The sequence below is a fragment of the Cydia amplana genome, chromosome 23 (genome assembly GCF_948474715.1).
Source record: "Cydia amplana chromosome 23, ilCydAmpl1.1, whole genome shotgun sequence".
Lineage (NCBI taxonomy): Eukaryota > Metazoa > Arthropoda > Insecta > Lepidoptera > Tortricidae > Cydia > Cydia amplana.
In genome coordinates, this window is record NC_086091.1 from 913,487 (window position 1) to 928,509 (window position 15,023).

The 15,023-nt window shown below is 35.6% G+C and overlaps 2 protein-coding genes across 2 annotated transcripts in view; one reads left to right on the forward strand and one right to left on the reverse strand.

The window, feature by feature from the left end:
* Nucleotides 1-15,023, reverse strand: part of LOC134658784 (thyroid receptor-interacting protein 11-like) — a 67,661-nt gene that overhangs the window by 52,147 nt on the left and 491 nt on the right. The window contains exon 2 of the mRNA XM_063514426.1: nucleotides 7,405-7,458. Within this exon, the coding sequence (XP_063370496.1) occupies nucleotides 7,405-7,458 (54 nt within the window). The remainder of the gene's footprint in view (nucleotides 1-7,404; nucleotides 7,459-15,023) is intronic.
* Nucleotides 3,216-15,023, forward strand: part of LOC134658791 (uncharacterized) — a 55,162-nt gene continuing 43,354 nt past the window's right edge. The window contains exon 1 of the mRNA XM_063514437.1: nucleotides 3,216-3,226. The gene's annotated coding sequence lies outside the window, so the exon portion shown is untranslated. The remainder of the gene's footprint in view (nucleotides 3,227-15,023) is intronic.

The window sequence follows — 15,023 nt, forward strand, 5'->3', positions numbered from 1 at the left end:
TCAGAGATGATTGAAATCAAACACAAGTAGGTAATTGATGAGATGACGGGCTACAGAGAAGTAATATACTGGATGATTTTGGGGTCGTGATCCCGAATGTCAAAAATGTGTTAAGATGGTCATAATAAACAAATTTCCCCATGAGTCTAGCCACAAAATCGCGAAAATTAATCAAATGTAACGGACGGCCCGAAGTAGACGAAATGAATGGGACCCGGAGTTTTTTTTTTCACAATTTTCATGTCGGTCGCATGGAAAACCTTGTTCTGTGACCATATCAATATATTTTTGACATTGGGGATCATGATCCCGAAATCCCTCAGTAGAACTTTGATAAATTAAAAACCCCCTGACTATAAGATGAACATGGCTAAAACAGAACACTCGGGATAAAATTATCTATGACACGAAAAAACTAAACGAAAATCGGTTCATCCGTTTGGAAGCTACGATACACAGACAGACACGTTAAACTTATTGCGTCGGGGGTTAAAAAGGCATGCTGCGCGCGAATTATGATGACGTTGCCAATTGCCATGGTCCTTCGGGGTTCTTCAAAAAAAGAGTGTACACCCCTAGAGTTACAGGAGTCAGGCGGGACGTACCCTTGTTTGCCACTGACGTGGTAAATTAAAAAAAAACTGTGGGACTAAGTCGATTTACGTAACACTGTCCCATAATATTTAATTTGGTGAACAGCAAATATCCAAGCTTCAACGACCCACACCACTACCTAGCAAAGACAAAACACCTTTACACTTTACTCCATTGCAATAAGAGCTAAATACGTGTAAATATTTGTGAAGTAAATACAGTAGCGTGCAGCGATAATCATAAATTAGTTGTTTAAATAATTATCGATGGCATAGATACAGTCGATTGGCGTAATTGGGGGCCTTGGCACCGATGCCGGTTTTCACGCTAGAGGAAATCTCTTTTCCTATGCCGATGCCGCTCTAATGGATTGTCGGCCATCTTTGGTTTTAGGGCCGATACAGACGGACTGCAACTTTAGGAAATGCACGCCAATTGCAACGTCGGCGTGCTGCTCCCATACAAGATGCAGTCTGGTTGCAGTCCGTCTGTACCGGCCGTATTATAGAAACAATCTATTGGCACTACTTTGAAAAAATCAACTATCTACTCAAAGTTAAAAGACAGTAACTGTGTATGCATCACATACAGTCGCCATCAGATATATCGGAGCGGCCAAGGTGTTCGGAATATCTGAACACGCACTCTAACGCCTTGACAATAGAGGCATGTTCAGATATTTGTGATACAGTACAAGATACTAGTTTTTTTTTCAAAGGATAGGTCAGGGTAACTATATCGAACCTGCTCACAAAATTTCACGAGAATCGGTTGAGAAATATGCGATGATGCGATTCGAAATTATCCAGATAATTATAGTATTTGATAATTATCGCGATAATTATGCGATAAATATCGGATAATTATCCCAGGTATGTATGGTGCTATATTTAATTTCTTTGAATTCTTAGACGGTAAAAGAAAATATTGGGGTGTTTTTTTATATTTTAAATTTTAGGTTAATATGAAATCGATAATTATCAGGCATATAAATCACGATAATTATCAAGATAACTATCATTGATAATTTGATAATTATCCTTTCGAACCCTGCCCGTAGAGGAGAGCATCCGGAGATACGTAAGCATTTTCGCCCCGTCAATCTTTGCTCTAAAAACATAAAAAATTTAAAGGAGCCGAAATGTGGAATTTGGTTTACAACCAAGAGAGAATGTTGGTATGATATTAATTTGTGTTTGACTAGTTTTACGCTACGCAAATGCGTCTGATAGATAGATCTCTCATAAAAATCCCGCCGTTTGTCTAAGTTTACCAAAACCATGAATCAATTCGAAGAGCCTCTTAGCCTAGTTGGTGGTGACCCCACCTGTGGAGTTGGGGATTGGGTAAGGAATACCCACAGCAGGATTCGTCTCCTACTTTGCAGCCGTAACATTAATATTAAAAAATCCTAGAGGTAGCGGCTTTCATATTACAGGCTGGTTCTTACTTACACATCTCCTACAAAATGTACCTAATTAAAAATGAAGACTACATTTAACGGAAACAAAACTTTAAAATTTTATCCTCTGGCTACAAAAACGCAAACTTCTGTTAAAATTATCAACAATGTCTACTTTTAAAAAATTTGGTCAAATATATTTAGAGCCATTCTGAATTTAATTGTCACTAAATGAGATGGTACGAACTCTCATATTTGGCTCATAACTCTCATAAGTCAAGTCAATTGTCTGTACAATTTCAATATTTGCCCAAGATTATTGCGAAGAAAAGTTACTTATTATAACAAAGTGTTAGTAAAACAAGGCATTTCTTATTGCCTCTCATACGGTAGATCTGTCGCGCGATAAATATTTATCGTAGCAATATGTTGGACTTAAAGCAATAGTGCTACAGTCTGTATGCGTTCTCTTTCTTTCATATAGGAATACAAAAGAGACGCATAATATTTGTAGAGTTGAACAGTTGAGTTAACATTAGGTAGGTACCAGTGTCTGTTGAAAATATAATATTTCATATATGATATATTATTGATATGAAAAAAGACAGACACGCTTGACTCATCAGGCTAATGACATTTTAATATGCTTGAGTTGACACAAAAGCCGATATTAACTAAAAATCACAAAACCAAAAAATTATTTAAAATCTATATCGCTTAAAAGGTTAAACAAAACATGTGTATTTTCCAATGAATCATCACAATTGTAAAATACGTAAAACATCTTCACACTAACTGACAAAAAGCAAAACCTTTTAAAAAGATACCTGGCCGGTTGTAAAAAAGAATAAACAAACTCACCTCGCTCAATCCTGTGAACCTGTGATAACTGTCACTTTTGAATTTCGAACGCGACTAAATCGACGACCGTCCGCTGTGACGTCCGCGCATCGACTGACTACTGACTTTAAGGCGGCGCCTGAGTTTCAGTAACGCCTTTACGCACACACGTAAAATAATATACTGTGTATGTGTGAGTAAAGCCTTCATGAAAATGCAATGACTAGAGGCGCCGAGTTCAGAGGTTCGTATTTACAATTAGCTATACGTTGGGACGTGTTTTTCTACCTTTTGTTAAGGGATATGGCGATGGTTGATAATACAAATATATCAGTGAATTTACATTTTCGTATACATCAGTATTTGCATTTGTATGCTTAAATAGTCGTAGTGCAGTTTTTGAATGTATGACGATATTTACATACTGACAAAGATGTTTTTACATAGATAATGCATCGATGGCGCAGCAGGCTATTGTGACCTGAGTATTGTCAAAAGTGATCCTGGACTCGATACCTATCTAGACTATTAATTAGAAGAATATGTATTCGGTTTTCTGAAATATAATATCGATTTCAGTGCGTTACGCTAGCACAAATACATGAGAGCCAGTGGAATGTAGAGAACATACTGAGATTAAACTTGAATTGGTGTTCTATATTATAAATTTGAATATGCTGCCGACAAATTTTAATCGGCTTTATTAAGGAGGAGGTTGTATGTTCGGGTGCACTAAGTTTCATCAGGCCCGGAGTCTTGCAAAATAAGTTCGACATTGGGAATTCGATTATAAGTTAGAACAAATTCGTAGTACCTACAAATATTTTTTATTATCGTAAGCAATACGTAAGTAATTATTTTATGTATTTACTAAGTGCTTCTTTTGTACCTGATTTAGTTCACACATGAATAAGCCATTAAACAATATTTTCGTGACTAAGTCTGACAATAAAACCTTTTAATAAACCTACATTTTTAAGTACCGCCTCTTGTAATAAAATGTATTTTACATAAGCATATTATATGGCACTCATTCAGTTGCAATGTTATTATTATCTGATATTCACTTGTTTAAAAAGTAAACAAATACTTTTCATCGTAAATCTTAATTAAAGATAACAATAATGTTAAATTTGATAAGATTCTATATCCCCAATTAATTTTCACTCGGAGTTCCCCAAGGTTCGATCCTAGGACCAAAGTTATTCCTAAAGATAACATTCCACACAACACATACACTACGCAATTCAGTAAATATACTCAAGATGTTGACTCTGTGCTCAACTAGTGAGATAAAGATAAGTCCAGTCGACCTGAATTACTTAAATCCTAGCATGTGGATTTGTGACGTAACTTCTTAATAACGACGTCATAGGGTAACGCAAAAATACTGTAAACATATTATTGACTTTTCCAACGGCTGTTAAGTTGTTATGCGTGGTAAAGTGTAAAAACTGCAAAAGCTAGAATTTTAAAAACCTGAGTCTTGTAATGCCCCTGAATTGATTGAAATTCACTCAGTAAGGTTTCAAAAACCGATCGTTATGATAATTTCGATCAGACCAACTCTTATAATTATAATTAAAGATGTTTCAGGAACACACAACGGTGAGTTTTTTTCCCCGAGATTACTGTTTCTTATAGATTGCATGTTTCTAAAGTTAACAGGAACCTACAAGTCGTGTGATAGATATTTACGCAAGTGTTCGCTCGTACGTTAAGTATATGTATAAAATGGGATATTGCGATACAATAAATAAAATAAAATAAATACCTTGAAATAACTCTTTGATAGACCTTATAGCTTTGCGATAAGGTTTAAATTGTTAGTTGACAGTGTCGATGGTATGTCATTAGGAATCTATTTATGTATATAGTTGATAATTAATCTTGTTGCTAAGGTTAATAAATTCTATAATTCGTATGAATCATTTAGAGAATTTCACGGTATTTACAGTCAATCCTTAACTGTTGTACTTATTTGCCGTCGATAAAAAAGCTTAATATTTGTGTAATTTCCAAGAAAAAAGGCCCACTTTGCCGCTTGCCATAAGGATGCTTTAACAGGTTATTCGTATAAAAATACAAGCATATCTCGTCCTTATGCTTATGGTAAGCAACAAAGTGGGACCTTTGACTAGACTTCGACACATTTTATAAATTTTATATTTTATTATATTAAAATTTGCATTTTTTTGAAATTGAAATTGAAATCATTTATTTTCAGACGTTACATCCATAGTTTTAGTTTTAGTGTTAGTTTTAGTTTTAGTTTTTTATAGTGACTTACGACGTTATTCACAAACTTTTAACATGTTTTAATTTTATTATTTGAGGCACCAAAAAAGTAAAAGGGTACTTGTTATATACATATACCTTAATACTAATTATGCTATCGACAGTATCGATTTATGGATATTTAAGTTATAATTATAAACAGGACTAGAGTCTGTGCGGAAAAAGAAGAGTCGTGCCCTATTTATACATTTGGTATTAAGTCCGCCTTTTGTACGATAAGTTTTTCTTTTGTGCAATAAAGTTTAAATAAATAAATAAATACACAGACTCTTAGAACAGAACAGAAACTCAAACGCACTGATAAATAAAAAAATTAAAACCCCCGACGCAAAATGAGGGGTGTTATAAGTTTTACCACTGTGTGTATGTCTATCTGAGGCCCTGTAGCTCTTAAACGGGTAAACCGATTTGGAAGCATTTTTATTTTATTGGAAAGCAGGTTTTCTAGCGGTGGTTCTTAGCCATGTTTATTCAAAATTGGTTCATTAGTTTGGATGTTGGCAATTTTTCTTATATCTATGACTCACCTGTCCGTCCGTCCGTCCGTCTGTCAGCACCCAACGAAGCCTAAACCGCCCGCAATCAGCCCTTTTATAACGTTCGTTATCACTTCTATTAAACGCGATCAATACTTTTATCTGTTTGTTTTATATCTCCCACTCTTTTTAACATTGTTTAGTTAGGCTGTTCACCCTTTGTTTTGTCCATAGTATTTAACCACATTGGTGGTAAACAAGCGTACAATCCGAATCCGACTAAAGACCTTTCCGTCGCCTATGGATACCTGAAGGACTGTCACATGCGAATTGCCAACCCTTTAGGCCTTAAAGAAAAGCTCAAAAAGATGTACACCCAGCCGCAAAATTGCATGGCCATTTTGGTGGAACTTACCATATAATAAAGACACTGCTTAAGCCTTAAATCATGGCGTGGCAATGCCGCCGTCGGGTAAAACCAAAAAAATTGAGATCGCTTTGGACTGTTGACTTCTTCAAAACTTAACCAATCGTAACCTAATTGTGGAACGAAATAGGAAGTAAATATTCTGATCTTAAGGTTAAGAACTTTTAGCAGTGTACGTGTATTTGTGGAGTATGTTCCACTGTAAAAGTTATATAAGAAACTATTTGGCACAATCCAGAGTTTGGAACCCACGTCCTCCTGTTTAGAAGTCTTACCGCTAAATCTCACATTATTTTTACAAATATATGCATGCATTATATTTTATACAATACAGTCTAATCGTATGGATATCCTGACAATAAGCTTTGGAATTGATTTTATTACGGTAAAAGCCAGAGGTCGACTAGTTTAAACTCAAACTAAAAATCCAAAAAAAATGCATTTTCGAATGCAGTCAAATCAAAGCGCAGGAAGCGATAAATATGTATGTTTGTGTTTGCATAATTTATTTAGATACGTATCGATCGAAGGTTCACATACATATTCCGGTGGATCATACGTGTAGAATAGGTCTAAGGTTTGATCAGAAATCCTAGTTTATATAGGTACTTGTCAGTAGAAAAAAAGGTGGCAAAATTATGAAATGTAGGCGGGAAAAGTTGTCCTACCATAGTTTTTTTTTGCGCCTTTTTACAGCTTTTACTTAACTTTCATTATAATATGTAACTATGTTTGTACGGGTCAAATCTTGCAAGTTATGTTCCAAGTTATGTGTCCACGAACATCACCATCCTACATACACTGGCCGAGAGGTGGGACTCCCCGATACTGCGGCGATGGATTCAACTCCATACTACAGTGGGGAAATAAATTTTAAATAGTGTAAGTAGTTTGTTTCTTGTATACTAACATAGTTTTTAAGTATTACCAACATAGTTTTAAGTATTTTTAATGTTACTAACTTATTAAATTATACTTTAGTTAATTTTAATTTTGTTGTGTATGTTTTATGGAATTTTATTCTGAAATAAATTATTTGAATTGAATTGAATTGAATATGTTGTTGACCCACTTTCCAGTTTCCGATGAAGCTGAAAATTTGCAGACGTGTGTACCTAAGTCGGGTGACAATGCAATATTATGGAGACAGGAGGTGGCCATAGGAATTCTGCGATGAAACAACGCAACCTAATTGTGTCTGGGGTTTTTAGACATGTCTCGATGAGTATTAGTTGTCTGTGGAAAGAAAAGTACTTACAGTCAGCGATAAAAGCTTGTACCAATTTTTTTTTGCCAAATACTTATTCTACAGACAAACTGGGTGACTGGGTGGGTATGTTTGAGTACTATATAAATTATTGGTTTACCTCAGATTGCAATGTGGCTTCAAGTTCTGCTGTAAAACTCTTCAGAGATGCGATCTGAAAATAAATAAATAAAAAGTTTGTAAAGCTAAATCTATTATGTAAAGTCCGTCAACCAAATCTTGTCAGTAGTAAAAGGCGGCAAATTTGAAAAATCGCGGGTTAGCAACACTGTGTTCGAATAATTCCAAAATGCGTGTCATCTGTGTTTTATCTGTGGAATGTGGATCGTGATGGGATCGTGAATGACAGCCGTCACCTTATTTGTTTTCATTTGGTTTTCATTCTGAATCGTTTCTGTTTCAAGAGATATTTCTGCTGTCACCATTAAATACCAATACATTAAATAAGAATAAGCAAAGCTAAGGGGCCTACAATGTACAATCATGCTCGTTGATGGTAAACATTACTAAAAATTGAGATTATGACAAGTACATACTGGAAGAACTCTTTCGAACTTTTAAGATTATGTTCAGTTTTTTTGTTTTAGGGTTAAAAGGCATAAATAAAATTAAAACGTATGCCTAAATCTATCCAACAAGACCATATATTGTGTCCTGGAAACCGTCCATAGGCCCACATGTCTAATATTTTCAGCAATCAGTTGTGACTATTTACAAAGATGCAATAGAATACTACAGAGTATTATGCTTGGTTGAAGTGACCCGGTAACATTGGTAACTTCATTATATTTTTTCAATTAATGACCTGAATTATAGTGTAGCTAAAGTGACCCTTATCTTATTTACCTTTAAATTAAATAAACACCCAAATATCAGTTGTTTTATTTTTAATATGTAATCCTATTGTACAATATATACCAATCAAAAAAATTACACAGGTATGTCATATTCATCCAGAAGAGTACACTAATTTACATTAACAAGTGGCATATTATATTGTAAATAACAAATATATGCACTATCTAATTATCTGCATTTTGATATGATTTTATTTTAGTAAACTTAGAAGACATAGATAGGGAACAAAGAGAATATAAGCACTACGATAAGGAGTTGTTTTTGATATCTTCAAATTTGTTCATCATTTTGATTAACATTGTTTTAACATCGCTTTTAAATTGTCCGTCCATGTTTCAAATTTTTTCAATAAACCGCGAGTGACAATTTGAATTGACGTAAGCAGGGCGCGCTCAGCGGAAAAAAAAATCTTTTGGTTCGATGTACATTGCTGCTTTTCTTAGCGCAATACTGCTCTTTGAGTGTTGCCCTACTTTAGTTTGCTTTACATTGCTACTGACAAGATTTGGTTGACGGACTATATGTACAGTATGTACTCTACAACACGTTTTAAAAAACTAATACCTAAATGCACCATAGAGCACACAAAACAATTTACGATGCCAATATTCCGCTCTGACCTATTGGCTGCGCGCATTTCAATCGTTCCACATTTAAAATTTAAAACTATCGAACGCCATTGGATGTTTTTTTCTATTCCGTTGACAAATAGCTTTCTGTCGATTTTGTTAGTGTTGTGTATAGATAACAATCTTTACTACAAATAGTTTTAGCGTATAAATAAATATATGAATGATAGATAATAGTTAGTATAGTTAAAATAGTTATCACAATCTATACGTACCGCTCTCCCGAATTTGATTCGACTTTCGTAATTTTTTTTTATAAATTCTGTAAGAGATTATATCAGGAGGACCAAAGGACGTACAGTCAGCAGCAGAAGTTGCTAAGCGGGCGAGGTGTTCAAAATTACCTTGACGCGTTCTTATTATCTTAACGATAAAGTTGCGTCAAGATAATTACGTAGCTGGTGGAGACTTAAGAAATACTAGTGAAATACAAAACTAGGGTTTTCACGAATGACCAGCGTGAAGGTACTCATAAGATACTTTGACACCAAGCTGAGTGGAAACTTTTTCAGTGACGTGACATGTTTTTGTAAAATGTTGTTGTATAAGCGTCCTGAATAAATCTTATTCTATTCTAAATGCATTTTTTTATATTCTAATAGTAGCAACACTAGCAACATACGCGTGTTAGACCTTGCCCTGTTTATCAAAAGCTTATATATAACTTGTAATACAAGTGGAAGTCCCTTTCTAACAAAAGTCGTCAAAAAGTGACACCCGCTTGTATTACAAGTTACAAGCTTTTGGGCAACGGGCCCCTGCTGCAGTAAAAACAAAAGAAGACGAATTAGGCGTTGTCCGCTGCGCAAAAAAAAAAAAACAAAAATAGCGCGAACATGAATAAAAGATGGCACCTGATTTTTATATCGATCGAGATTAGAAAGCCAGATCCGGCCGTTGACAAATATCGCACATTAATTTAGGAATTACCATAGAGTAGGGTTTTTATTTTGTTCATAAGACACAGTGCATACTGCATAGGTGCTACATTGAAATAGGACTGCCAAACTGCGAAACAGTTTGATGGCAGCTAGTATAGCTCTTGATATACATTTTTGTGTCAATGAAATATTTATAAACATGCTGTATTATTTTAACTTAATAACTAAGCATGCAAAGGCCATGGCAGGATAAGCTAAGTGAATCTGCCCCCAGCGAGTTTTTGCTTGTAATTTTCTTCGATGATGTGGCTTTGTATTGGTAACAAGTATGCAAAATTGGAGCCCCCAAAAGTTTATAGTAAAAAAAAAGAAATATGATCTTTTTGCAATATTTTTTTTCTAGCCAGCCGATTTTGACATGCGTCACGTATAATGTGCATATAGTAAAGACAATTATATGTCATTAATTATAGGATATGATGCCATACTAAAAAGAAAAAAAATACAATTACTTTTTTCAAAATAAAATTTTATTACTTTCACGTCAGCGACACCTCCAAATTTTTCACCAAAGCTAGCCTCTTTAATAAGTTACAAAATAAATGCGTTTACTTAATTTTATCTGTGGTAATAATACATCACTATACATTTTCTATAGGTACCCGCTCATCAAAACTACTCGATTAAAAAATCTTTATAGAAACGCTTATAATGATGATAATGATGAACATTGGCCACTTATAAAATAAATTTTTTTTTTTTTTTTTTTAGATTTTGCTTTTGCTTGCTCGGGTATCAATATTAGCACGAGCGGTTAAACAACAACTTTGCCCCCTTGTAGAACAAATATTATTAGTCTTTTATTTCATTAAAATACGACCTACTACGCAGAATCGGGTGACATACTTATTTTAAAGAGTTGCAAAACGTTATTTTTCAAACTTATAGTTCCTGTTTTCATTGATGGATTCAGCCGATCGGTGTATTGAATTGCAAAGTGAGGCAACTGAAATACGTCAGTGGCAGAGATACCTACGTATGTGGCTACCACCAGTTTGGCTTGGCACTGTCATAAACGATATCGAGAACGTAACTTACTTTCTATGCATCTCGCTCGCACTCGCATATGGCATAAGTGCTAGTCGGACTCGCGTTCGGGGTTCCGTACATTAAGTCCGACTCACGCTTGACTGCACATTTCTAATAGATTTTCCTGCACTACTTTGTGTATTTTTTTCAAAATTTTAAGCCAGTGGTGTCTGAGATAAAGGGGGGGTTCTATAACTTCTAACCTATGTACATATTTACATATGTGTACCAAATTTCAACTTAACCCTTAAATGCATAGTGTTGCCAAATGTTTACAAAGCATTCGACAGCTCACAGATTAAGGGTTAAACAAATTCTATTTGTTCCTATATATTATTTCAATAGTAAAACTAATAAATTTTCCGTGTCATTACATAAATTTATGCAGTATTTTAATTTATAAAAATTACATTTGTTTATAGACGGAATGTCGGAAAACTTGGAAAAACCTGGAAGTTGATGATTTTTAGTATGTCATTTTGGGCAGATTTTTCGGGGTTTGTAATTATTTTATATTTAAAAACTTTATCATAGGTATATCACAAATAGTGTACCTTTCTAATGGTAGTAAAAAATTTCATATATCTATTACTGAAAATTACATATTAACATAAATATGATTTAGCCAATTTAACTTCTAACACTGATTTCGCAGTGAAAATCGAAGTTATATTTTTTTTACTATTTTTCCTAGAATCGGCAAACATGAAACAATTATGTGATACATATATTAATTTCTGCCAAAAAGAAAAAGTCATGCATTTAAGGGTTAATTGGTCCAGTAGTTTCCGAGAAAATAGGCTGTGACAGACGGACAGACAGACGGAACACTAACAAGTGAGACGCAACATTGTTAACTACTCGTACTATTTGTCAATTCGTAAGTCCCCAACCCGCATGAAGCTCGAAAGCTGCCTGTTATCAGTTAGACAAGAGATAGCTTATCTACCCTACGTGAGTACCTAAGTACAGTTGGGCGCGATGTTAGTACTGTTACGCTACGGCTTACGTAGGCGAACAACGCGCGAACGCGGCGCGGCGCGGCGCGGCGCGGCGAGGAAGAAACAAACCGTTGATACGTATATGTGACGTTATCTATGAAAAGGGACCTTATTGTCGATGGCGGTTACGCCATTATTAACGATGCTCCGATATAAATACAATGCCGCGCGACGCTGTGCGGCGTAAGCGCCATCGACAATAAGGTCCCTTTTCATAGATAATGCCACATATGTCCTACTCGTACGTGAGCGATTGAGACGCGAAGAGGCGCGGCGCGGCGCGGCGCGGCGCGTTCGCGCGTTGTTCGCCTACGTAAGACGTAGCGTTACTGTTAAATTCATTTGAAGAGTCCCCATTTTGCACTCTGGATATTGACATCTTGGAAAATTAAGCCTAGAATAAATTTAAAAGTGGAAAAATTACTTGGGTGAGACTCGAACTCACGGCCTCTGAGTCGATTTATTCTAAGCTTAATAGCACCGTTCCCAGACGTTTCTGCTTGTTAAAAAATAATTTTGGAAAATATTTATACCTATATCAGCTGAAAGAGTTTCAATATGGACGACAAACGTGTTTGGGAGGGATCGGAACCGGTTTTTTGCAAAAACTTAGAAGTAACCATATTTTTTGAATTATTTTATACTCGAAATGTAGGACTCGGTTGTGTTTTTAGGTTACGACTTCGTATTATTAGATTGCCCAATTAGAAATTAAGTAATTAGCAAAGAATGAAAAAATACCGTTTCCGTTCCCATACAAAAAATACCGGTATCCGATCCCTGCAGTGTTTGGGTGGAAGCTGACGTACACGAGAGTTCATTGATTCATTACATATCGCCCTTAACCACCTTACGAGTTATCAGCAGGCATACTATGACGGACAAAATTTGCATTTTTCTCTGTCGCTCTAATTACGCCTTCATTGGAGTAAAAGAGAAAGATCCCCGCAATTAGCGTTATTCAGTTTTCGCGATAGCCCCTCGCGGATAGATTCGCGGTCTATTAATGCGTCATCGTCTATGCCCAGTGTAGTCTAGTTGCTCTAACTCTACACATTGATTAAATCACTATACCTAGGCATAATGTTGTCTCGCTCACACACCGGAGTGGCGTGCGGAGTGCGGACCTGCAATTGCGATAAAAGCGTAATAATCAGGTCAGTGACCTAAGTTAAAAGTTAATATACACGTGCCAGAACGGACACGAGCTTTATTATAGGCAAAGAGCTGGCGCCGGAAACAAGGCACACAAAATTTGTAGGTATGTATGATTGTATAAACTCTTTATTGTACAAACACACAAATTTATGGCACAGGATAGGCAAAGGCGAACTTATCCCTTTAAAGAATTTCTTCCAGTTAACCTTAATTAAGTATCTTAGTATTGGTTAAGACTCCTTCAAGTTCTCTGCTTTGAGACTCGACTCAGAATTAAGACTTATAATTAAGTCGATCGCTTAAATTAAGTCGCTCCATGTGCATAATGGCTCGGCCACGACATTGCGCGACTGGCGACGGCGGCGGCGGCAACCATAGGTTGGAGCGAGACATAGCGATCGGACCTTTCGTTCTCACCTATGGTTTCCGCCGTCACCAGTCACGCAATGTCGTGGCCGGGCCGTAAGGACTCTTCTCTGATGGAAAGCTACATTTGTTTCCTGAGGGGCTACCGCGATTTTCGCAAATTGCGGGGATCTTTCTATTCCAATGAAGGCGTAATTAGAGAGACAGACAGATGCCCGCAATTTGCGAACCTCGATTTTCGCGGTTATAGCCCTGGTTACCGTGTACATTGTACCGTTAAACCACCCAACTATAGCACAAAAGCTCGCAATTACGGTCCAAAATGACCTCAAATAACTTCGTTCAGGTGTAAATATTATTTGAATGTCCATAAAAGGAAAAAAAAAACTCAGTAAACACCAAAAAGAAGATTGATAATGATTACTTAATTACTTGTTGAACTTGTAGACCATAATAGTTATAGTACTGGGGCCCATTTCTCAAAAGTTAGTCACTTGTAATACAAGTGGAAGTCCCTTTCTAACAAAAGCTGTCAAAAAGTGACATCCGCCTGTATTACAAGTTACAAGCTTTTGAGAAACGGGCCCCTGGACTATGACTACTAGTTGGATGGTTTTACAAAGTAAATAAAGGTTTTGTTGCTCTCAAAATTGTAGGTATGTTTCTGAGACTAGCTCTTCGACTATAAAGGGGTTAGGTTGATTGTGAATTATTGGATTTTTTATACATACCATAGATAAGGTGACAATGGCTAGAGAGGAATATATTAAAATAGTCTCATAATTTTTATTTTAAGTATAGACTTTGTATGATGGTAATGGAATGGAAGTAGGGAAACAAGGAATACTCCCGGTACTGAGTTTGTATGGCGACAACCGGGAATTACCAGTTCCAGTACTGTATTTGTATAGAAAACCAGTACCGGAAGCACTCCGGATTGAAGAATTTATGGAAATTTTGGGAGACTTTTTTCTATTATTTATTAGGATTAAAGCTTGTGTTTCTGAGTAGAAATAACATAAAAAAATCCTGATCCTGTTTAGAAATAACAAGGAAATCATTTTAAAAAGAGTGTAACATACAAGTAATTAAAGCCCAAGCCTCAACGCTATTCGACATAAGAAAAAAACAAAAAATATTGTCTTCGGTTACCACGATAGTTACTAATGAAATAAAACTATTAAAACGGATTATATCATAATCCTTTATATTATAATAAACAAGATGATGTTATATAGATGTCATTCTTGCCTTATTAATGAAATAAAATTATTGATCCTTGATCCTTTCGGGCATTCTTGACTCCTGTTGGCTCAGCATTGTTCCGAGCAATTATTAGGGTTAGCACAACTTGAAGTCCCTTTGCATGTACTTTGTTGTACAACCACAGATAAGATTATGACCTGAGTTCTTTCAACCCTAAATAGCCCAAAGGGATAGTGCCATTCAAGAAAGGGACAGCATGATTTGTCCCTGAATCACTGTCAAACTTCGGTTTTGTAGGAAGTTTCTTTTCTTTATTTCTAAGTATGAAAATAACTTAAAATATTTCATCATTTCATTTAAAATGTATGTGATTTGACAGTCCATATCTCCACTATGCATAATGGAGCAATTTGAACAACTTACTGGGGTGTTAATCTAAACAATAAACAATGTTACATTTCTCACAGACCTAGTTATGTTTGCATAAACAATATAATATGACCAATTTAAACCACTAATATACGCATTTTC